Source organism: Budorcas taxicolor, chromosome 9 (assembly GCF_023091745.1).
Source record: "Budorcas taxicolor isolate Tak-1 chromosome 9, Takin1.1, whole genome shotgun sequence".
NCBI lineage: Eukaryota > Metazoa > Chordata > Mammalia > Artiodactyla > Bovidae > Budorcas > Budorcas taxicolor.
This window is the reverse complement of record NC_068918.1, coordinates 52,019,282-52,043,346: the sequence shown is the minus strand read 5'-3', so window position 1 is coordinate 52,043,346 and position 24,065 is coordinate 52,019,282. Positions and strand designations below refer to the sequence as shown.

The 24,065-nt window shown below is 46.8% G+C and overlaps 1 protein-coding gene across 1 annotated transcript in view; it reads right to left on the bottom strand.

Moving 5' to 3' along the window:
* The window catches only part of MDN1 (midasin AAA ATPase 1), a 145,667-nt gene that overhangs the window by 24,229 nt on the left and 97,373 nt on the right, over positions 1–24,065 (bottom strand). The window contains exons 63-83 of the mRNA XM_052645558.1: positions 22,831–23,536; positions 21,386–21,547; positions 20,664–20,934; positions 19,652–19,887; positions 18,993–19,088; positions 18,280–18,374; positions 17,902–18,023; positions 17,194–17,340; positions 16,241–16,350; positions 12,094–12,167; positions 11,424–11,622; positions 9,934–10,093; positions 7,661–7,807; positions 7,041–7,167; positions 6,268–6,373; positions 5,613–5,728; positions 4,239–4,706; positions 3,772–3,998; positions 2,689–2,844; positions 2,362–2,531; positions 1,450–1,611 (exon numbers count right to left, since the gene is read on the bottom strand). Of these exons, the coding sequence (XP_052501518.1) occupies positions 1,450–1,611; positions 2,362–2,531; positions 2,689–2,844; positions 3,772–3,998; positions 4,239–4,706; positions 5,613–5,728; positions 6,268–6,373; positions 7,041–7,167; positions 7,661–7,807; positions 9,934–10,093; positions 11,424–11,622; positions 12,094–12,167; positions 16,241–16,350; positions 17,194–17,340; positions 17,902–18,023; positions 18,280–18,374; positions 18,993–19,088; positions 19,652–19,887; positions 20,664–20,934; positions 21,386–21,547; positions 22,831–23,536 (4,057 nt within the window). The remainder of the gene's footprint in view (positions 1–1,449; positions 1,612–2,361; positions 2,532–2,688; positions 2,845–3,771; positions 3,999–4,238; positions 4,707–5,612; positions 5,729–6,267; positions 6,374–7,040; positions 7,168–7,660; positions 7,808–9,933; positions 10,094–11,423; positions 11,623–12,093; positions 12,168–16,240; positions 16,351–17,193; positions 17,341–17,901; positions 18,024–18,279; positions 18,375–18,992; positions 19,089–19,651; positions 19,888–20,663; positions 20,935–21,385; positions 21,548–22,830; positions 23,537–24,065) is intronic.

Below are 24,065 nucleotides of genomic sequence, written 5' to 3'. Positions count from 1 at the left end.
GCAGGGCACATTACTGCTGCAGCTGAGACAGACACTAAGCTCGCAGCACTCTGCTTTTATCAGAACCATTTCTACCCACCACAGCCCCGTCCGTAAACACACACAGGTCTGACAGGCCAGTCATTCTAGAGCCTGTCAGACAACAGCGATGGTGCAAGTGGACAATCATAGCTGACCCAAGTCTGGGGGCACCCTCAACACACTGTCCTGCCCGTCTTCTGCACGCAGTGTTCCCTCCAGAAGTGATGGGATGTGAGATTGGCTCAGTGCCCATCAGAGAGAGGGGGCAGATCTCAATAAAGGCACACACTTATCCTCTAGAGACAAGGGCTTGCCTCCCCATTTTTTTTTAATCCCTTTATAGTATTTTAGATGCTCAAAACTAAGAGCTTGTGACTGTTTACAAGAAGCCTAGACCTCACCTTCAGTTTGTAAATTCCTATCTTCTTTAAGTGCATCTCACCTGTACCATATTTAGATTCAGGAAAGATCTTAAAATACTAGGGACATTAAAAGAAAAAAAAAAGAAACAAAAAACTATATATTTAGTTGAAGGTGGTTCTCATAAAAATGCAAGTCCCATTTTACAAATGAGCAAACTGAGGCTAAGTGACTCACTCACTCTGAATCTCGGAACCAGACAGCCCTGTGACTGGCCTTGCCATGCCATGCCGAGTCTGTTAGATCTGTCTGCTGCTCCTGAATTCCAAGGGTAGGGTCTGCAGTCTCTACAGTATCAATGCTTTTCACAGCACTGGGATCATGGCTGAATGAAGGAATGACTTCCCTATTAAAGATGCCTACCTCTCTTAACCTTAAGAACCCCATTACCATTTCATGAATAAGTATAAATAACTTACAACTTAATAGCATTAAAGTGAAGTTGCTCAGTTGTGTCTGACTCTTTGCAACCCTATGGACTGTAGCCTGACAGGCTCTTCCGTCCATGGGATTTTCCAGGCAAGAATACTGGAGTGGGTTGCCATTTTCTTCTCCAGGGGATCTTCCTGACCTAGAGATCAAACTCAGATCTCCCACATTGCAGGCAGACTCTTTACCCTCTGAGCCACCAGGGCTTAACAGCATTAAGGATTCATTTATCCTACGGGTCTAGCTCAGAGTTATCAGAAGACTTCAAATTGGAGACAGAGAGAGAAGAGTATGAACAGAAAGCAATAGCCTTTAGATGGACTCTGTAGTCTAGGGAACTGCCCCCGTGAGGGACCTGATTCTAGTAGAAACTAGAGACCTGATTTTAGTAGAAACTAAACCAAGACTTTAGTAGAAACAAGCTTAGTAAAAGGGGAATAAACAAAGCCATAAGAAATTCACAGGGAGGGCAAATCACCTCCTGCTATTTGTGAAGGTCCAGAATAAAAGCCCATCAAACCAAACACTGATGGGTATGGAATATTTGGGTACCTGCTGCTCTATGTAAACAGTCCTTACCTTTTGGGCAAGCTCCGTGAAGATCTGGGCAAGCACAGAGAGCAGCTTTGCAGTGCTACGGTGAGTCGCCAAAGACATGGTCAGGAAGAAGAGGACGAGGTCAGAGTACCTGGACAGCATGGGCACCAGGCGCACCAACAAGCGGCAGGACTGGGTGAAGAACTGGGGGCAAAACAGATCGAAAGGCCTGCTCACACCAGGTCTCCTCTGGGGTAACCAGGTAGTGACGGTGGCTGCACAACACTGAGTGTATTAAATGTCACTAATGGCACATTTTAATTACACACAGGTACACCACCCGTGCTCACTGGGATTTCCTCCTCGTTCACACAAACTCTCACAACACTACACTTCAAATTCTTAGTGACTTAAGTCTCTTGTTAACATTTAGTTAACAAGGTTGTTTATCTTTTTAAAAAGTATGTTTATCAACAAATTCTGCTGGGATTCAAAGTTCGCACTGGAAGCAATGGAACAGAATAACACACAAGTCCTATAAAGTAAGTTGTTTCTCTGGACTTAAGGAGATGACAATGTCATCCTCTCCTGGCTTACGGAAGGGAAAGGGGGTTGCATGATATGGCCAGTAATCCTTAGTTATGGCAGTAACATCCACCATTAACATCAAACACCCAGGAGTATGTGATTAAGATATGAAAGAATTCTAGGTACGTCAATCCTAGGTACTCTAGACTGCCATCATTTTTCCACTTACAATTGTAATCCTTAGCAAGCAAGCTCTAAGTTTTCCAGAGTTTGTCAGTGAGGTCTACATGCACAAAGAGATCAAATTCTTAATGATTCTGCCAAGTAGGCCTGCTTTGGGAAGACTATGTGGAGTGAGGTGAAACCCCGTCTGCTTCTGCTCAGCCCATGTGGACAGTGAGAAGCTTGTAAGGATCCGCTGGTTACCGTGTGCTTGGCTGCTGTACCATCCTCGCCAGATGATTTCAGCCTCTCCACCAGCTCAGAGACAGCGGAAATGATTCTCTGCACACGCAATGTGCTCACGTCGGCCCAAAAGTCCTCCTCCAGGAGTTTTGTGAGGTGTCCTAACTGCAGGCTCTCAAGGCCTGCAGTCTCTTTCATTCACAGAAAAGAACAACATGGTGAATAACAGAATAAACTCTCCTCTCCATTCATCCAATAATTTATTCCAACATCTGTCCTTAGATATTTAAAACAGATCAAATGAAAAAATCAAGTAAGAAACTAGTATTTTGCTGGTTATAGACATACCATCTTCTTCTTGGGGTCTTGCCTGGTCAGTGCTCTCCTCTGTTTTTTTACTGTTTCTTTCTGCTAAATTCTGAATGGCACAAAGGATGGCCTGGATGGCGGTTTCCATTTGCTCCGAAAAATCCTCTACAAACCCTTCATCCAGCATTTGGTTTCCTAGTAAAATAACATGGTGCAGAACAAATTTTTAAAACTCAATCATTAGTTTCAGTGCCTCTGGAAATTACTAACAATCCTCATTTGTCATTTTAACAAACAGCCACCACCTAAGCACCTGCTTAGGCTGAGTCACTGTCAAGCTGTGCTGGGTATAAAGAATGAGACACATCCCTGGCGTAGATAAACCTACAAGGTTATTTCCTTGTATTAAAACAATTTTGCTGAAAGAATGCCAAAAATGTGAAAACAGTTAAGATGGAGCATATAAACACCAACTTAATCCAAATAGGAACTGTCAGCTTTCCAGTCGAAAAGAGAACTTTCTGGAATAGCCAGTGAGCCTGTGCTCTCTCCCTACTCATGTGCTATAAAGTAAGTAATGTGATGGCAACCCAGAGGCAAGGTGCTCAAACAAAAGTTAAGAGATATGTGCTCGGGCTTCCTGGGTGGCTCAGTGGCAAAGAGTCTGCCTGCCAATGCAGGAGACACGGGTTCAATCCCTGGTCCAGGAAGATCCCACATGCTATGGAGCAACTAAGTCCATGCTCCAGAACTATTCAGCCTGTGCTCTAGAGCCTAGCCCCAACTACTGAGCCCACGTGCCACAGCTACTGAAGTCTGCCCGCCCTAGAGCATGCGCTCCCATCAAGAGAAGTCACCACAGTGAGAAGCCCACACGTCGCAACAAAGAGTAGCGCCCACTCACTGCAACTAGAGAAAAGCCTGTGCAGATCGAAGACCCAACACAACCAAAGATAAATATATATATATAAAAGAGCTATGGGCTCCAACCACACTTCCTGGCCTTAGAACCCTGAACAGATACATCTAGAACAAAACGTTTCTTTAGGACAATGTGGACCTAAATCTATAAGAGCATTCCTACACTGGGCTTTTACTCCGTTACTGAAAAGCAGTCCTCACCTTCTTGGCTGCCTGGGGTGAGCAGATGTGTCTTCCAGGTAGTGAAGTCATCTGTGGCTTTATTGATCTCTCTTCTTACATATTTCATGCTCTCAACTAAAGCCATTTGTGGGTCTGTTTGCTCACCCTCAACCCCTGGAAGAATGAACAAGGACTCTAGGCCTTGCAAATGAGCTGACACCTGGGATAGGCAACTCAGCCCAGAAGAGCAAACTTCAAAATCTTTCCTGCAACAACAAAAATGCAACAATGTTGAAAGCAAGGCGCTACCACACATCCACACTCACCCTTCCCTCCCTCCAACCACTAAAACTCAGAGCATCTAGAGACTTACAGCTGGACATATACCACAAAGCACTATGCAGGTCACCAGAAAACTGAGGACCAAAGCACGACCCTTCCCTTCCCTCACTAAACTGTGACCATGAGCCCAAACAGAGGCAAAACAGAGACACAGGCACACTCACCAAGAATGAAAGAGAGACTCGCAAGATTGCTGCCTAATTCTGTCGACATCAGCTTTCACGGTTTTAACGGTTTTCAGCATCTCTGTTAATCTCACAGTTGACTGCTGCCAACGTGGGTCCTGTTTCCGCATCAGGCAACCAGAGGGCAGCTGCGTTTCTGGAGCTGGGGACGGGAAGGTCAGGTCTGACGGGATCAGGTCTAGCGCTGCTCCAGAAAGCAGCCCCTGGAGGTGCTCCGGGTTTTCCAGGTAGGGGGCGTGTCTGGGGGCGTGTCCGGGAGCAGGCCCAGCAGCAGGGCAGCACTGGAGGAGCCAGGAGAGCTGCTCCAGCAGGACCTGGGTCTGCATAGCCAGGTGCTGCAGCCTCTCCGTCCACTGCTGCACCCCGTCCTGAGGAGGGAAGGCCACAGGGTAGGCGGGCGGCCCCGTCAGCCTGCCGTCCATCTCTTGCACACAACTGAGGAGGTTCCTGCGCAGAGAAACAAACCCAGGGGAAAAACACATGGCACCTTCAACTGTGTCACCGAGGCGTTTGTTAACAGTAAATTCATTGATTTCTGGATGAAGTATGGGCTCTTCTACACAATCAAGAAGAGAGGCTCCCCCAGAGGAGTAAAAGGTCTGATCATATGCCTTCCAAAGTACCTAAACACAGCCTTTGGTGTTTAAACACATCCTTCAGAGTAGCAGAATGGGAACTCACTGCTTATCGTCTGCCACTGACAGGCCTCTCATACCCAACACAGTCACAGCACCGCAGTGACTTCAGCCACTATTTTCTAAAATAAAAAATCTAGTAAATGTAGTATACTTTGCTATATAAACTCTTGTGAGCAGAGACAAAATAGCTGAAGTGACTACAGTCTAGAATACGATCTCTCAGCCAAGGATCCACTCAGCAGGTGATGACAGGCTTCCTAGCCGTCCTCATCTTTTTAAATATTTATTTCCGTTGGGGAGCATCTGTGTATAGTTCAGCAAACTGCAACTCTGTGATCCAAACAGCCTAACAAACTCAAGTCGACTCACATCGGATCTGCGCCGAGACTGGGATGCCCCAATGCCATGAATGCAACCCTGTTCCTCAGCCCACATGGACTGCCAACCACGAACTCCCTCACTCCAGACCCAGGTGTGGTTCAGCTGTGACCATTTTTTCCGTCTGACTCGGCCTTCAACTCATCCCCTGGAGGTGCTGCCAACACCAGGGGGCAGAAGTGTTACCATCAAAAGTAAGGGGCCGAGCCAAGGCAACCCCATCTGCGTCTTCGGGCCTCAGACCTCACATTACAACTGGGAGCAGCTCTTGCAGCAACTGTGAGCCGCACACAATTCTCCCTGATTCATTCCGAGAAACACAGCCAGTCAGCAATACCTGAGGAGGATCCACTGTTCGGTCAGCGCAGTCAGGGAGCGCCGCTGTCGGATGAGCACCTTCATCAGATGCGCCGAGAACCCTTTACACCGCTCCACGTGGCCAGCGCCCACCTCCTGGCAGGGAGAGAGGAGAGTGTGCTGAGGGGCAGCATGGTGTAGATGCCACTGGTCCTGCACTCCTGGAGGAGCCCTGCAGGGGGCAAGCTGGGTGCGCTGCCCTCTAGAGGCCACACATCCGTCCACCTCTGGGAGCAGGGCTTCTCCAAGTATGCTTCCACAGACCTCGAATGTTCCATGAGCAGGAACTAGTTTTAACACCAAAACTGGGTATCAGTGATCTTTTCTCAATTTACTGGGGGGGTTGGGGGGGCGGTGGGAATCTGAGGGTAGCATTCTCAATTTGAAGTTTTTCTTCCATAATTTTTCTTAAGGATTTGGACCTGCTAGCAAACGGTGAGTAACAGAACTTGTTATCAAATGCTTTCTGGTTAAGCACAAAATTACATTGATTACATTACATTCTCAGGCTGATAACTGCAGAGAGCTCAGTCACCTCCAGTGATGGGCTGTGATCATGTGACCAGGTCTGAGAATGCTGTCCTGGATGAACAGGAGTCCCCAGGTCCTGCAATCCCAAGGCTCTATCATCCTACCTTGGCTGGAGCCGCCAGGACTGCAATAAGCCTGACGTGTCGTGCAAGAGAGCGATAGAAGTACTTCTGGCAGCCCTCCCACGAAGATGAGATTTCTGTAAGCAACCTGGAGAAGTCAACATGATGTAATTAATTAAAACCGTTATCTCCACCCCAGATCCCGAGGAGTCAGAGACTCGTCTATTCAGCCACAACCAGAAACCGAGTCTGAGCAGATTTACTTCTGTGAGGACCCACTGAATCAAGTACTCGCCAGTCCTCTACAGAAAGGATGTGACAGTAACACGAGGCCTTAGAAGAGGTTTGCGTGCACGGCACACTTAAAAACGTGACCGTTCTCTTACAGATTCCCACCTGTACATTCAGATCAAGTGAGCAGACCTCAGGAAAAATCAAAGACCGAAAAAATAATGGGAGAGATGAATACGAGGAGGAAAGAGAAATGAAAAGAAGAAAATCAACAGTTACTAACACTTGCTTTAAACGCTCAAAGTGGTCCCTTGTCTTCCTCGCCCCACCAGACTCCCAACAGAGCCCAACCTTCCAATGTTTTACATTCGTTCCTTACCTTTTAAAAGGGCAGGAGAGGGAAGTTTTTTAAAAAAGAAAATTAACACTTACTAGGCGCTCACCACCTGCCAGTCCTGAGCCGGCACTTTTTAAAATGTTATCCTAACGGTGACACTGGGACAGAAGTACTGCTACCCCTACTCTGGCAAATGAGGCCATGGAAGCTTAGCTGCCGTGCTTCATTTATAATTAAAAACACTAACCTAGAATCAGCCTCCTGAGTGCTGCTGACTATAGACAATGCGCTCTGGAGATCCAACGGGCGAAGATGGAGCATTTCTTGAGGGTTTTTTGTACGGGCCCAGGAAAGACCTTTGCGATATGACAAACCTAGGAAATAAACAGCATGTTTTTAAATAAAGAAACTCTGAAGAGAATGGATTAGCAATGACACCGCTAATCAAAGTCATGTCCTGGGAACAGCATCGCCCAGGACTCTCAGGCCCTGCCCCACACTGAGCGAAACAGAATCCACTCCTGCACTTCAGCAAGATTCATATACGAGTTACTTCGAGAAGCACTGCTCTCTATGCAATGCTGGAAGGGTATGCGCTGTACAACAACTGGCGATGAAAATAAAACACATGGTTTCTGAGAAACCTCACTGCAAAACTGTGAAACTATTTGGGAGTCACAAATGGTTCATCATAGGATTTTCATACGTGCAAATGGAACTCTGCGAATGGCATTTCAAAACCTTGCTTTCCACCTTGTGTTTCGCACCATCTCAACTGTCTCTACAAAGTTTCCCCAAATCAACCATGTTATTTTTCTTCCTAAAAGCAGATGAGTATACTCCACGAGTTTCCAGTGAAAACTGTACCAGTTTTTGTCAGGTGTTTAAAGAGGTCTGCTAAAGCTCGCTGCTTCTGCATGAGAATATGCTTGGCTTCCGACCGCTGCTTCTCCTTCTCTGCGGAGGGGTCCACATTTAGGCTCTGAAGCTCACTCATAAAGGAGATCACTTCACCTGCAGGGAAGACAAGGGAGAATCATGGAAATCCCCAGGAATTCTTAATATACTCAGATTACCCAAGACCAAGGACATTTTGGAAACAAACACCAAGTGTCATTCATCTTTACATCTAACAGTCCTCAGCATTGGTAAACTCTCAATAACAACTGATGACATGCATGACAAGAGAAAAATCGGAAACAATCTATCTTGACAACAAACAACCCAAATAAAAGTAGCTAATCTTTTTATCCAGGGGTTTTATAATCAGTCAAGCAAAAAACACTTATTGAACATGGATCATGTGCCATGATTTACACTAGGAACTTTAAAACACTTGAATAAACTTCCCGTAACTACAACATGAATTGAGCTTCTATGCTGTACCGTGTGCTTTGAAAACGTTCTTCTAACCTGTACAGCTCCAGAACTTCTTTGTAGCCACTCTAAGAGGCTCAGAAAGTCTAGTCATTTTCCAAAGGCCATTCAGCTACAGAGCAGACTTGAAGCCAGGACTTGAACCCTGGCTGAACTGACTCCAAGGCCCAGATTCTTTCTCCAGCACTGTGCTGCCTTCCTGAATACCCATAGGAACCGAGAACACGAAGGTGCTGCCAATCTGCCACAGGCAGTGTCATAAGCTGACTGCACGTCCTGCCAAGTCCATGCCGAAGTGCTAACCTCCCAGGACCTCAGAATACGACTGTGTTTAGAGATGGGGCCTCTGAGCCCATGAAGGTAAAAGGAGGCCTTGTAGGTGGGCTCTAATCTAATCTGGCTGGCAACCTTGATAGAGGAGACAGGGACACAGAAAAGGCAACTACAAGCTGAGGAGAGAGCCTCAGAAAAACCAACCCTGCTGACACTCTAATCTTGGACTTTCAGCCTCCAGAACTGTGAGAAAATCAATTTCTATTGTTTAAACCATCCAAGACATGGCACAGCTGCCCCTTGAACAACATGGGTTTGAACTGTGTGGGTCCACTTACATGGGAGTTTTTTTTTTTCAATAGTAAATACCTCGGTGTTTACATGGGCACGAGTTGAATGAATTCGTGGATGCAGAACCATGGACACAGATGACCGACTCTAAGTGACACTTGGATTTCCCAGCTTGTGAAGGGGCGATGGCCCCAGCGCCTGTGCTCTTTTTGGGTCAGCTGTACTTTGCTAAGGCAGCCCGAGCAGACGGGCTAGCAGGCTGTCTAGCCCATCGGGTAAGAGCCCACACACTGCACACAGCCGGCACAGCCGGCAGGAGAGGCCGTGTGTCTCCCAAAGGACGCAGCTGGGATCTGTAGGCCATTCATCCCCATCATTAGGCACAGGCAGGCAGGTTATCTTGAAAAATGGATATTAGGCGATTACTCTAACAAGTTGGTTTTTACGTTATTTATCTGGCTGTGCCAGGTCTTAATTGCAGTGGTGGGATCTAGTTCCCTGACCAGGCATCGAATCTGGGTCCCCTCCATTGGGAGCACAGAGCCATAAGCACTGGACCGCCAGCCAAGTCCCGCTAATAAGTTTTTTTTCTCCTGTATAAATATATTCCTGAGATCAGACTGCAGCCTTACTGGAGAAGGACCAGCTTCACTGTGACCCCACACTCGCTGGGGCTGGGTAGAGGTGGACGAAGTGGTGAAAGGCTGCCAAGGGTCCAAACAGTCTATTAAGTTCTGGATCCCCTTTCCCAGCCATTGCTGATACACTGCAGAGCAAGAACAACCAGGGAGACAAGATTGCTATGGCTCTTTGAAGTGAAAGGGAAAAGAAAGGGACTGTGGATGAACTTTCCTTTTCCTTTAACTCAAGAGACAACATTTTGAGAGGTGATGAAGGCATCCAGACTCTAGGAAACCCTTCACTCATGTTCCTGACCAGGAAGAGCTGATGTGGACAAGGCTGCTGTAGAGAATGGCTAACACTGCTCTGGTCTGCACGAGAGGAGGACAAGACGAAAACCACGATGACCATCCGTGGGGTCTCAGCTGACTGTGTCTGGGTGTTGGCTAGTTTGTAACCCACTTGCTTATTCAATTACCTGCTCTACACTACTAGGACACAGGTAATTAATTCCAGCCTTTCTAGGCCACTGGGGATACTTCAGAAAGAAAGCCTCCTCAGTCTGGGCATGCACCCACCGGTGAACTGGTCGAGGCCCTCCACGAGGCGGGGCAGGGGGCTTCCCTGGATGAGCGTTAGGCACATCTTCCTCATGCGTTTCAGGAGTTTCGGCAAGCGACGCAGAAGGGCCCCCTCCGAGGGGAGAGGGGCTCCCTGACACTGCTCTGGAACAGCAGCCTGTGACACAGAGTACAACAGTCATGGTACACCCCCACGCGGGTGGGGAATTAAATGTCATGCCCTCCACATACCTGGCTCAGCAACAGGACACTCCCCTTGCCCTGTCTCTGAAGTCTCATAAGAATAAATAAAACATCACCAAAAGTAAAACAGCCATGTGCCTCAGGGACTTAGAGTATGGAGCTGGCGTGCAAGGTCCCTGTCAGGGAAGCCCCCGACCCCACTGCCCCCAGCGCTGCCTTCTGCGCTTGTCACGAGGGGCCGTCCTGCTCGCTGAAGGCAGGGCTGGGCAGTGTAACTGCTGCCTCTGAGATAATGTGCCCCACTGTGCTTCTCAGACACATAGGCAGGGCTAACCTGACCGCCAAATCCTACTCCAGCCACTGTCTCCCATCACCCTCTAATTCCTGACACTTCAAACACCAGGATCCAGATACTAGGGAAGGCAGCAGAAAAAGGGAAACTAGGCAAAGGGAAAAGCTTTTGTCTGTCGGGGCCACAGTTTTACCACTTTTTTTTTCCTGAGGAATCGTGAAATTCTTAACTCAATAACAAAAAATCTGATCAGCATTATGAGCGGTGAGGTGATGAATACAATCAAAAGAAAATAAATTTGGCAGCTATATCATTTGTGTGCAGCCATATCATGGCTGGACGCTCAGTTTCTACTAAGCTTTCTGAACTATCAAAATAGTTCTAATAGCGTTGCTGACTCTCTAGACCCAGCGTGGAAAGCACAGCATGATGCCAAAAGCCATCACTCCCTCACGAGTGCCCCCCACACCCAGTGACTCTGCAGCAGGGACACCCTCCTGTCACAGACCTGCTCACTCAAGGTCTTCATAACTGTTTCCATTTTCAGGAATTTTGTAAGTCAGTTCTTAAGCCTTGGTACTTGAAACTGGCCACGATGGAAGTTCACACATTTTCACACCATGGTCACCGGCAACCACTTCAAAGCAGCACATCACTACACACAGTCACTCCTGGTGTGTGCAGCAGCCTCATCACATGGGGTCCCAAAGGCACCTTCCATGCCCTATTCCTAAGCTGATGCTTTAAATCTTCCCTTACAGGTAAGGGAACTGTTCACAGATAAGTACATCGGTTTTGTACACAGGTCCATGTTAAGCTTCCAGCACGAGGATTAACACTTTTTGCCTTACTAGGCAGCAGGGTCAGAAAGACAAACACCACACCACTAGCCTAAAGAAGAAGATTTCAAAGGCATTCCCTCACCTAGCTCTAAGGGCACATCTCCCACAGAAAGCATAGACCCCGTCCAACCAGCTCAGGAAGAAGCAAACACTATCTCGCGAGCTAATACCTGTGCGGCTGCTGGCCGGGCTAACAGGGTCTCCCTCAGGGCCCTGTTCAGACTCTGAATGGGGGTCTCCTCACTCGCGGTGGCACCTGTTGGCCTTGGCCAACAGTCCGGCTGCTCCTCCTCATCGCCCTCCACCAGGGATGACTGGCAGGGTTCGCTCAGGACAGCTTCAAATTTCTTCATGAATTTAAAGAGGGTTCTGGCCCCCAGGTAATGGGAGATAAGGGCAGGAAAAAGTAAAAATGGAAATAATATGTAAATGACATAATGCATACACAGGCAACTTAATAACTTGTACCTCTAGTATACAATGAGTGTCCTAGAAACTCATAGTCTTTTGGGTTTTTTTTTAAAGGAAAAAGCATGGCAGGTATTCTAATCTCAGCTGAAGCCAGGAATGGTGGGATCACTTGGCTGAAGGTGAGCAGATGGTGGAGGACTCGACCTTCAGCAGCACACAGCCCACTCTGCCTCGAGACACATCAGTTCCTCCCCCAGTGAGACTGCTTTGGGTGGGAGGGGTCGGTGCTGTGCAGCCAGCAGAACAGTCTAGGGTTTTTTCAGCAAGTTTAAGGTAGCACAAGTCAGGCCTTTGTAACAATGTAATCATGCTCTCTACCATTCAAAAATTCTGAGTTTTGGCCACTCCCTGTTTTAAAAGATGAATTACCTGTGTGTCTTTTCCACAGACTGCTTAATAGACCAGAAGCTGACATCATTCCACTTGGATATCTTAACAAATTCCTGTAAGATAAACGAAGCTCAAGGAAGGGCTTTACAAAGGTGGTGTCATTCTATTTCTTTCTAGATCACCCATGTGATGACCAGAGCTCTCTTCATCCCTAACCCAGGACAGCGTGTCAGTGAGCAAGTAAAACAAGTCTAATAAAGGGACATGTGTTTGTCTCAAAGCGATGGAAAAAAGTGCTGCTACAAGGCCAGGGCGGGCGGCTGGGAGGAGCATCCCGAGGAGCGGTGGCTGCGCAGGCGCAGGAGGGCCTAGAGGAGCTATCCCATGTTGAAGGTCAGGAATGGCGGCGGTAAGGAGATACCCCTCGACCAAGGTGAGGAGCAGCGGCTGTGCTTTGCTGGAGCAGCCGTGAAGAGATATCCCACGCCCAAGGTAAGAGAAACCCAAGTAAGATGGTAGGTGTTGCAAGAGGGCATCAGAGGGCAGACACACTGAAACCATAGTCACAGAAAACTAGTCAATCTAATCACACTAGGACCACAGCTTTGTCTAACTCAATGAAACCAAGTCATGCCTGCGGGGCAACCCAAGACGGGCGGGTCATGGTGGAGAGGTCTGACAGAGCGTGGTCCACTGGAGAAGGGAATGGCAAGCCACTTCAGTATTCTTGCCTTGAGAACCCCACGAACAATATGAAAAGGCAAAATGACAGGATACTGAAAGAGGAACTCCCCAGGTCATTAGGTGCCCAATATGCTATTGGAGATCAGTGGAGAAATAACTCCAGAAAGAATGAAGGGATGGAGCCAAAGCAAAAACAATACCCAGTTGTGGATGTGACTGGTGATAGAAGCAAGATCCGATGCTGTAAAGGGCAATATTGCATAGGAACCTGGAATGTCAGGTCCATGAATCAAGGCAAATTGGAAGTGGTCAAACAAGAGATGGCAAGGGTGACCGTCTACATTCTAGGAATCAGTGAACTAAAATGGACTGGAATGGGTGAATTTAACTCAGATGATCACTGTATCGACTACTGCAGGCAGGAATCCCTCAGAAGAAATGGAGTAGCCATCATGGTCAACAAAAGAGTCCAAAATGCAGTACTTGGATGCAATCTCAAAAATGACAGAATGATCTCAGTTCATCTCCAAGGCAAACCATTCAATATCACAGTTATCCAAGTCTATGCCCCAACCAGTAATGCTGAAGAAGCTGAAGTTGAACGGTTTTATGAAGACCTACAAGACCTTTTAGAACTAACACCCAAAAAAGATATCCTTTTCATTATAGGGGACTGGAATGCAAAAGTAGGAAGTCAAGAAACACCTGGAGTAATAGGCATATTTGCGGAATGAAGCAGGGCAAAGACTAATAGAGTTTTGCCAAGAAAATGCACTGGTCATAGCAAACACCCTCTTCCAACAACACAAGAGAAGACTCTACACATGGACATCACCAGATGGTCAACACCGAAATCAGATCGATTATATTCTATGCAGCCAAAGATGGAGAAGCTCTATACAGTCAACAAAAACAAGATCAGGAGCTGACTGTGGCTCAGATCATGAACTCCTTATTACCAAATTCAGACTCAAATTGAAGAAAGTAGGGAAAACCGCTAGACCATTCAGGTATGACCTCAATCAAATCCTTTATGATTATACAGTGGAAGTGAGAAATAGATTTAAGGGCCTAGATCTGATAGATAGAGTGCCTGATGAACTATGGAATGAGGTTTGTGACATTGTACAGGAGACAGGGATCAAGACCATCCCCATGGAAAAGAAATGCAAAAAAGCAAAATGGCTGTCTGGGGAGGCCTTACAAATAGCTGTGAAAAGAAGAGAGGCGAAAAGCAAAGGAGAAAAGGAAATATATAAGCATCTGAATGCAGAGTTCCAAAGAATAGCAAGAAAAGATAAGAAAGCCTTCTTCAGCGATCAATGCAAAAAAATAGAGGAAAACAACAGAATGGGAAAGACTAGAGATCTCTTCAAAAAAATTAGAGATACCAAGGGAACATTTCATGCAAGGATGGGCTTGATAAAGGACAGAAATGGTATGGACCTAACAGAAGCAGAAGATATTAAGAAGAGGTGGCAAGAATACACAGAAAAACTGTACAAAAAAGATATTCACGACCTGGATAATCATGATGATGTGATCACTCATCTAGAGCCAGACATCTTGGAAAGTGAAGTCAAGTGGGCCTTAGAAAGCATCACTACGAAAAAAGCTAGTGGAGGTGATGGAATTCCAGTTGAGCTGTTTCAAATCCTGAAAGATGATGCTGTGAAAGTGCTGCACTCAATATGCCAGCAAATTTGGAAAACTTAGCAGTGGCCACAGGACTGGAAAAGGTCAGTTTTCATTCCAATCCCAAAGAAAGGCAATGCAAAAGAATGCTCAAACTACCGCACAATTGCACTCATCTCACATGCTAGTAAAGTAATGCTCAAAATTCTCCAAGCCAGGCTTCAGCAATACGTGAACCATGAACTTCCTGATGTTCAAGCTGGTTTTAGAAAAGGCAGAGGAACCAGAGATCAAATTGCCAACATCCACTGGATCATGGAAAAAGCAAGAGAGTTCCAGAAAAACATCTATTTCTGCTTTATTGACTATGCCAAAGCCTTTGACTGTGTGGATCACAATAAAATGTGGAAAATTCTGAAAGAGATGGGCATACCAGACCACCTGACCTGCCTCTTGAGAAATCTGTATGCAGGTCAGGAAGCAACAGTTAGAACTGGACATGGAACAACAAACTGGTTCCAAATAGGAAAAGGAGTGTGTCAAGGCTGTATATTGTCACCCTGCTTATTTAACTTACAAGCAGAGTACATCATGAGAAATGCTGGACTGGAAGAAACACAAGCTGGAATCAAGATTGCCGGGAGAAATATCCATAACCTCAGATCTGCAGATGACACCACCCTTATGGCAGAAAGTGAAGAGGAACTAAAAAGCCTCTTGATGAAAGTGAAAGAGGAGAGTGAAAAAGTTGGCTTAAAGCTCAACATTCAGAAAAGAAAGATCATGGCATCCGGTCCCATCACTTCATGGGAAATAGATGGGGAAACAGTGGAAACAGTGTCAGACTTTATTTTTTGGACTCCAAAATCACTGCAGATGGTGACTGCAGCCATGAAATTAAAAGACGATTACTCCTTGGAAGGAAAGTTATGACCAACCTAGATAATATATTCAAAAGCAGAGACATTACTTTGCCGACTAAGGTCCGTCTAGTCAAGGCTGTGGTTTTTCCTGTGGTCATGTATGGATGTGAGAGTTGGACTGTGAAGAAGGCTGAGTGCCGAAGAATTGATGCTTTTGAACTGTGGTGTTGGAGAAGACTCTTGAGGGTCCCTTGGACTGCAAGGAGATCCAACCAGTCCATTCTGAAGGAGATCAACCCTGGGATTTCTTTGGAAGGAATGATGCTAAAGCTGAAACTCCAGTACTTTGGCCACCTCATGCGAAGAGTTGACTCATTGGAAAAGACTCTGATGCTGGAAGGGCTTGGGGACAGGAGGAGAAGGGGACGACCGAGGATGAGATGGCTGGATGGCATCATGGACTCGATAGACGTGAGTCTGAGTGAACTCTGGGAGATGGTGATGAACAGGGAGGCCTGGTGTGCTGCGATTCATGGGGTCGCAAACAGTCGGACATGACTGAGCGACTGAACTGAACTGACAATCATTATGTCGCTGTGTACTCTAGCATAAACTGGCATTGGTTCCACAACCACTGAAAGTATCAAATATAGGATTCTCATTACCCGCCAGCACCGCCACAGCCCACAGGCTGACACCAGCTGGCGCTCCTCTGAGGTGGAAGAGGGAGCCACCCACTGGCTGCGACTGGGGAGTGGGCCCTAACAGTGCCCCTAGGTGCCTCTGATGGGTGCCACTCCACAGAACCCTCACACACGTGGCCAAGGCACCAATGGAGCCAATGCCACAAAACGCAAAGCCTGCCATCCTGCTTGGCTGGTGCTATGCCCCGCTCCGTTCCTCAGAGCTCCCATTTCACTGTTAATTGGATTAAAAAACAGAACTGAAAAACAATTTGCTGCTTTTGTTCTCCCAAGAGTGATTATGACTGCTGTTCATCTTACTTTAAGCTCTTTTTCCAGGGGGGAGCGAAGTTCCACAATTTTGGCCTGGACCCGGTAGAGGAATTGCTTGTAATAATGGTACAAGTTCCACAGAACACTGCAAAGTGCATCTGGAAGAAAGGAAAAGGAGATGAAAACACCACACGTGCTGCTGGCTTCTCCCTCGGGGCTGCACACTCCCTCATTACTCGCTGGGCCACGACATCACAGCAGAGCACCCACAGATTATGTAACAGCTCGTCGGGGAGCCGGGCTTAGAGGTTCCCAGAGATGCAGGCTGCCAACACTACCCCTATTCTTTTCATTTCAGTCTGCAGTGGATATTTTCTTCAGTCGCACTTTCGTTCTTAAAGAAGGCATACTCAGATGTTCTACCAAACTCACAATTTCCAACTCTTTCTCAGAATCTTACTGTAAAGTCAGCAGAAACCAAGCCTGTCTTAAAAGATGGCATAGTAAGAGCTCACCTTGACTACTCATTCACGTAAATCTATACCTCACAGTGACACTTTTATCTAAACTGCTGTGGTCAGGGATGGTAACTGACAGTAGAAGTTTTATGTGCAATTGCTTGATATGTGGCAGTGCTCTCCTGAGATCAAAGAACCTAATTATAGCCTGGATCAAGCAGAAGCTTAGCGGGACATATGCACCGTCTAGACAGACAGACGTGCTGCCTCAACATGCCAGCTCCTATGATCTGCATCTGTTGATTTACCGCTGCCACAGTTCACTAGCCAGGGATTCAATTATAACCAGTCTGCACTTGATTTCAGTGTTTTCCTCTTTATCTTACCTGAAGCACATTATAGTAAAAGACAACTGAAAGCATCTTGTTTAAAATCTGGTATGCAGTAAGACACCTGTCTCACGAATTCAAAGCCTAATCATTTTAACAGCATAGGGTAAAATTAAAGAAAAAAAATTTTATACACACATATGTATATCCTTACCTTTTCCTTCGACTTGTGGCATCAGCAAGACATGACAATGGAAAACCAGTAACATCTGAAGTCGTATGTGGAACTCCCCCAGTGAGGATCCTTCAATAAAGGCTTGTAATGTGCTGACCAGCAACATCAGGGTCATCTGTTTGTCATCTTTAGAGATTCAAAGAGGAAAACACACGTGTGTCTGCAACCATCACTCAGTGTCATATTGCACACAGTCTACTATGAGATCCCAGAGGGACACCAGTTAATGTGAAGTTTGGAGCAAGGACCACAGCTACATTTCAAGCTGGTTTAAAAATGGCAGCTGCACTAGCAGTATATGTGAAATGCACTCATGGCAAACGAGGAAACTGAGTTATGAGGCCCTTGTTCTAAGCATGAGGTGAAACCCTTTTAACTCAAGCATTGTAACTACTACCTACCAAGACAGAAACTTCCTCTCTGACTTGTCTCACAGAGAATAAGGAAATCTTATCTAACAACTAGCTCTCTGGACTCTGGATAAGCCACTTTAGCCTCTATGACTGTCATCGTCATTCTCAGTAAGAAAAGAACTAGCCAGCTTTTTCGGCTGACCTCTTGGGAATACCAGCAGTCACTTAACAGCAGTGGGTGGAGGAGAAGGGAGCAGTAAATCCCAGACTCTGCAGCCCTTCAAGCTTAGCCTGGACCCTCTACATAAGCAGGGAACTCACGGTCAGGAGTTACCTTCCTGTTCCTCTGTTTGCTCCTGCATGTGCTTCTCCAGCATCTGGTAGATGGAGAACCAGTGCTTGGTGGATTTCTCAGTGTGGCGCTTCATGGTATTATCCAGACTCATGGACCAACAGCTGAAATGTGGGAGAGGCCAAGGAGGCATGTAAGGAAACCCACTCACATATGTGAAACCTCGGAGGCAGGAGCTAAACATTCACAATTCTCTCCTCCTAAATGAAGATGGAGAATTTGCCACTCTGCTGCCTCAGAATGCATGCCGTTGTCTGGGCTCCAGCTGACACATGACATCAACTCTGAAGAAACAACCCATCCAAAGACCATGTCTCTACAATGTAAGTTCAGGAGGGGGAGTGACAAATGATCACTCACTTCAGTTCCAGTTTACGCCAACGGATGATCAACTGACTGACCAAATCAAGATGTTTCCGCAGAGACAGGGCTCGACTTGCATTCTCCTCCCAATCCTGACGAGACACAGAAGAAATTCACTACAGCATTATTCAGTTCCCTAATCACCTTCTCCCTCAGGAACATCCTTGATTTTTCTTAAGCAGAGACCACTGGGACCTTAAACAACTTCTATACTGATGCACCAGGTGGTGCTAGTGGTAAAGAACCCACCTGCCAGTGCAGGAGACATGGGTTTGATCCCTGGATCAGGAAGATCCCTTGGAGCAGGAGATGGCAGCCCACTCCAGTTGTCTTGCCTGGGAAATTCCTTGGACAGAGGAGCTTGGTGGGCTTCAGTCCGTAGGGTCACAAAGAGTCGGACGTGACTGAAGCAACTTAGCATGCGTGCACACACCAACGCATACCCATCCTAACTAACCTCCAGCTGAGCAAATAGCACAGGATTTGGAGACCTGAGTCTGAATCTCTGCATTGTTAGTCACGTGACCCCCTTAAAGTCCAGAGCCCTAATGTGAAAATCAGGGGAGCACCAGCCACTTCAGAGGCTACGAGAGGACTGAGGGGGTGAAGGGTGCAGACACCCAGCCACTCTGAAGGCTGACTCAAACAATAAGAGAATCTCTTCAGTTGATGACAAACTAAAATGAGGACTAGAGAGACAATCCTCTTACCTGTGCCTTTGCCAGAAGGATCTCTAAGCCATTCAGGAACTTTGAGATGGGGCTGGAAAGTGGGAAACTACAGATTCGGTCCATTACAACCAGCAGCTGCAGTGGGGAGAGAAAAAGATCTGGGCATGCTCACGGGACTATCAATTGCCCAAATCACAGGGTACTGAAGACGGGCCTGTTTCATGCAAAGACCCTGCTTCACAAGCACCCATGAATGCTGTGGGTAAAACTTCAGGGCTGCGCATCCTGCCCAAGATAAACACTTTCTCTGCTGTATTACTCTGGAAGTGAGACTGAGTTTGACAAGGTAATTGCTATTATTACTCTGTTATAAGTTATTACAGAATTAGCTGAACATCACAGAACAAGGGTCTGAGTTAAAACTACCAAGCTTGAAAGAGCCAGATCCTTGTTTACATAAGGATGTGTCTGAATAAAGAGCAACACAGCAGCATTTCATATGTGGATGGCAAACCCTGAGCAACAGAAAAAGTAAGTGGAACCTCAAACACCGTTCACAAGCAGCATTACAAACGTGAATATTCATCCTACAGGAAATAGTGCCTCCTTGAACCATGTTCTGTAAAACCTCTGTGTCACCACTGTGCAAGTCAATGCACCTAGGACAATGAGAAGCCACCTCCCCACCACCGCCCTACCTGCTCAAGCGCTGGGTGCTCTGGCCAATCCTGCAGCAGCCGGTGAACAGCCTCTGAGAAGCCTTGAAGCACAGGCTGGCAGTGCCGAGCTTCTGGGATGTTGGGGTGATGGTAGAAGTCATAGGGCCCGTCAGGCTTCACCATCAGGTCTGAGGTCGCTTCCCCAAAGAGAGTGTTATGGGACAGGGTGCAGGCCAGAAGTTGGCTGCCCAAGAGTTGGTCATTCAGCTCAACTCCTGTGAAGTTATTAACAAGATCACAGTAAAGTCGGTGTTAAAGTTACAAAGATATTGGAAACATACGCAGAAACAAAGAATGACTGGGACTGAATGAAGCAGACGTTGCAATGCCACTCACCCCCAAAGCAACACAAGCCCAGGAGACTGTGACTCTGATATTAAGTGGTCACCAAAACCTGCCAAGTTTCAGGATACACAGATTCTGCCTCCACATAATCAAAGAGGATGCAGTTTGGTTTGAAGGATTCAAATTCCCAGTTTTGGGGGCTCTTCTTGACAGAAATGAAAGCTTCTTTCCTTCTTAAACCGTGGTGTTTTGTTTTCATGAGATATAGAGGCAGAATGAAAGCTTCCTTCCTACTTGCATGGAGCAAATCATGAGGTTATGTAGGAAACTGCATCAAACCATACCCTGCGAAATTAATTTCTGAGTTCCCGGGCTACTCCCAGAAATACATGATTTCATTAGAAAAGCACCAAAGCTGTTAGAGGGAAATTAGAAATAACGTGGAGAAACAAGACCATTAAAACTAATAGCGTATCCTTACTTTCTTAATCCTTTTAACCCAAAGTATTCAAAGGATGAGAAACTACGGTTATGGCAGAATTTTAAATCGATTTTGGAATTAGCTTTAAGTCCCTTAAGTTAAGGAAACGCCATCAATTCGAACTTAGTAAAAACAGGGAGGTAGCAGTTTTAATTGTTCCAGAAGCAGCAATCACATCGACTCATTCTGATTTCCCAAGAGCTAAAGAGAAGTAAACCACCATACCCATCAGGGGGTAGAAGTGTGTCACGAGAGATGCCCCTGTCTGGTAGCAGGACAGAAACAGGCTGAGGTAGTGCTCTGCCCCGTGGGGCGGCGGACTCTGCTGGTACCAGAGGGACCGGGCGAAGCCGAGGCACAGCTGCTGGTGGATGCGCATCACAGCCTGCATGGAGCTCTGTGACACGACAGCGGGGCCAGGGGTGGCCTCTTCTTCTTGCCCACCTGAAGGTCCCTTCTCCTCTAATGTGGGTTCTACCAAAATATCTGCGAAGTCCTGTAAATAACATTAGAGCAATTGAACTTGTGAAAATAAAAATCCAGTTCTGATCAGACTAAAAGCAATGGGGAGGGATGGAGGGTGAATGATCAAGAAGATGAAGTAGCAAATTATGTGCATTAAGAAGTTATTTTAAAAATTACAAAATCATTCAAAGGGAATGTAACAGCACCTAACAAAGTGTTGCAGCCAGTTATAGAGTAAATCCTAAGAGTTCTCATCACAAGGAAAAAAATTTATTTTATTTTATATCTATATGAGTGATGGGTGTTCACTATACTTATTGTGGTAACCACTGCATGGCAGAGAGAAGTCAGATCATTATGCTGAGCACCTTAAACTCAAACAGTGCTGTGTGTTAATTATATCTCAGTAAAACTGGAAGGGGAAAAAAAACCCCAACCATTCACAGGTGAGGTGTGTGGCACCAGGGGAGCACAGTGCCCACCTTCTCGTGCAGTGGGAACTGGCTCCTGAAGGCCCGCTCTTCCTCCTCCTCCTCGCTCAGGGCTGTCCTGGGGGTCCTGCCCCGGTATCTGTACAAGCTGCTTTCCTGCTCCGCCTTCTCCTGGGCTATGCGTTCCTGCTCATCCCACTCATTGATGATTTCCTGAAAAATCACACATTCCAGCAGAAGCTTATTTGCCTTTGCTCAGGCACTTATAGTGAACAAAGGCAGGATTTGTTATTTCTTCATTTCTCATGAAAACAAAACACCAGGGTTCAAAAACAAATAAATGACAACATCCAAGAAACTAAATTCCATGTAGCAGAGTAAATGGGCTTTGTTTTCAAACTATGTATCTGTAGCAAACTGATTTTCCTAAATTCTCCCTTGCTGTATTGTTACAATTTTGCAGGTGTGAAAATCTGCAGGACTGTGGACCTGCTGAGAGGCGTGGGTAGTGCTCTGTATTAGGGGTCAGCAAAGTGGGCATGTGATGCAGACTGCACTTGCCAACACCTCAGGGAGATGGATGGCCCATGGGTTGGGAAAAGAGAAAATAGACTGGGGACTGGGTGTTCTTGGGGAACCAATCAGGCAAAACAGCCACACCTTACCAGACATTTCCTAAATCCCCTACTACCTCTGCTGCTGCTGCTGCGTCGCTTCAGTCGTGTCCGACTCTGTGCGATCCCAGAGACGGCAGCCCACCAGGCTCCCCCGTCCCTGGGATTCTCCAGGCAAGAACACTGGAGTGGGTTGCCATAAAGCCCTTTAAGTATTGAGGAGGACTGAGGACATGAGCATCCTCCATTCAGGAAGACAGTTTGTATCAGAAGCCTAAGCAAGCAGTTAAGCTTTGTCTCAGCAATTCTGCTTTCTTGAAATTTTACCCAAAAATCTTGCTTTAAGACTTTTCTTAAAATGGCACTGGTTTGGGTTTTTTCCTCTTCTAAACTACCAAAAAGACTTTACATACAAATGTAAATATTTAGTGATAGGAATATACCAATGTGCTAACAGTTCATATGGTTCACATGGCTTTAAGTGGCAGAATCTAACAATTTTGCTTATACTTACTCTTTTAACTGTCTACAATCAGAACAAATTGCTTTTGTTGGTAAGGGAGAAAAGCAGAAGTTATTTTCTTAATGTTAATAAAAGTTGGTATCAATACATGGCAAAACCCACTGTAAACAAATTCAACACCAACAAACTAGGAGAGACCATCTGCAATGTGCATCAGGCACAAAGGACTGACATCACTAATAATTTTTTTTGATCTCTTAAAAACTAACAAAGGCCCCTAAACCTGACAATTAAATGTGAAAAAGCAAGAAACATCTACTTGATCCCCACTCCCTAACCACACGATCTCATCTACGTCAGGCACAGGAAGTGTCCTGCAGGCACCCTGCTTGTGTCCCCGGCGGCCTGCTGGGGCTCACCTGACATGCATGTCTGAAGAGCTGCAGGGCCCGCTGGTCCAGCTCTCCCTTGCACAGCACGTGGGAGCGCAGGTATAGGAGGGCGTTCAGCAGCAGCTGTTCTCGGCTTGCACAGGGGCTCTGACCCTTCTCTTCCAGCTCCCGTCCTCCCGAGCGCTTGAGCATCAGCTTGCTGAGGCCACGCAGCACCTCCTCAGACTTCACAGAGCAGAGAGCATCTGCGTGGGCATAGTAGGTAGGGAAGGCAGGGCCCACTGATGGGAAAGCCAGCAGGGATGTGGCCAGGGACCCCAGCCTGTCTGTGCCAGCCAGGCCGCTCTGGAGCGAGGCATGGACCTCGCCCGCCACCAGCCGCATGCCGTGCTGCAGCTGCAGGATGGAGGCCTGCAGCGGGGCCGTGGCGTCTGGGTACAGGGCAAATTCCTCGGCCAGCCGCCTCCGGAACTGGTGGTGCGACTGCTGCCAGGAGGCCTCCTCCTTCAAAAGGTTCTGGGCCACCTGGGCAGCCCGAGGTCCATCCGAGCGCAGGGCCTGCAGGAGCCGCGTGAGCAGATCCTGAACGGCGGTGGCCTGGGCAATGCTGCTGACGTAGTGGTGGATTTCCTGCACCAGGGACTCATATGTAGGCAGCGGGGGCCGGCAGGCCTGCTTCTTGGACAGGCTGCAGATTAAGTTCTTCAGCTGATCAATTCTCTGGCGAAGCAACCTGAAGGCAAATCAACACCACATGCAAATTCCATCAGAGGCAAAATAACAAATCTAGACTGAGCTCTTAGGAAACAGAAGGAAAGCATTTCAGCTTCTGAGGCATACAATGATGATATCCTGACATTTACAATGAGAATGGATTATACATCTACAGCATTTACCATGTGTAACCCATGTTGTCAAGCACTTTGGATGTATATCTCATTGAAGTAGGCACTATTATCCTGCTTTTACAGACAGGGCACTGAGGTGTAAGGCACTGAGTGGTCTACCCAAGGTCTGAAGCTGGTGGAACTCAGAACCCACTAAATAGTACTTCCTAAGGTAACAGATCCCTTGGTGCCCGTCATCGCACCCAACTCCTTCCACACTGAGAGGAAGTTCTGCTTTCAACCCTCCTGGCTCCATATAAGTCCTCCCCCTCCTTTCACATAGTGTATTTTTCCTGATTGTAACTGTGGCTTTGGGATCTACTTGCTAATAGAGCTCACAGATGTAGATCATAACCTCAGGTTAACACTGCGATT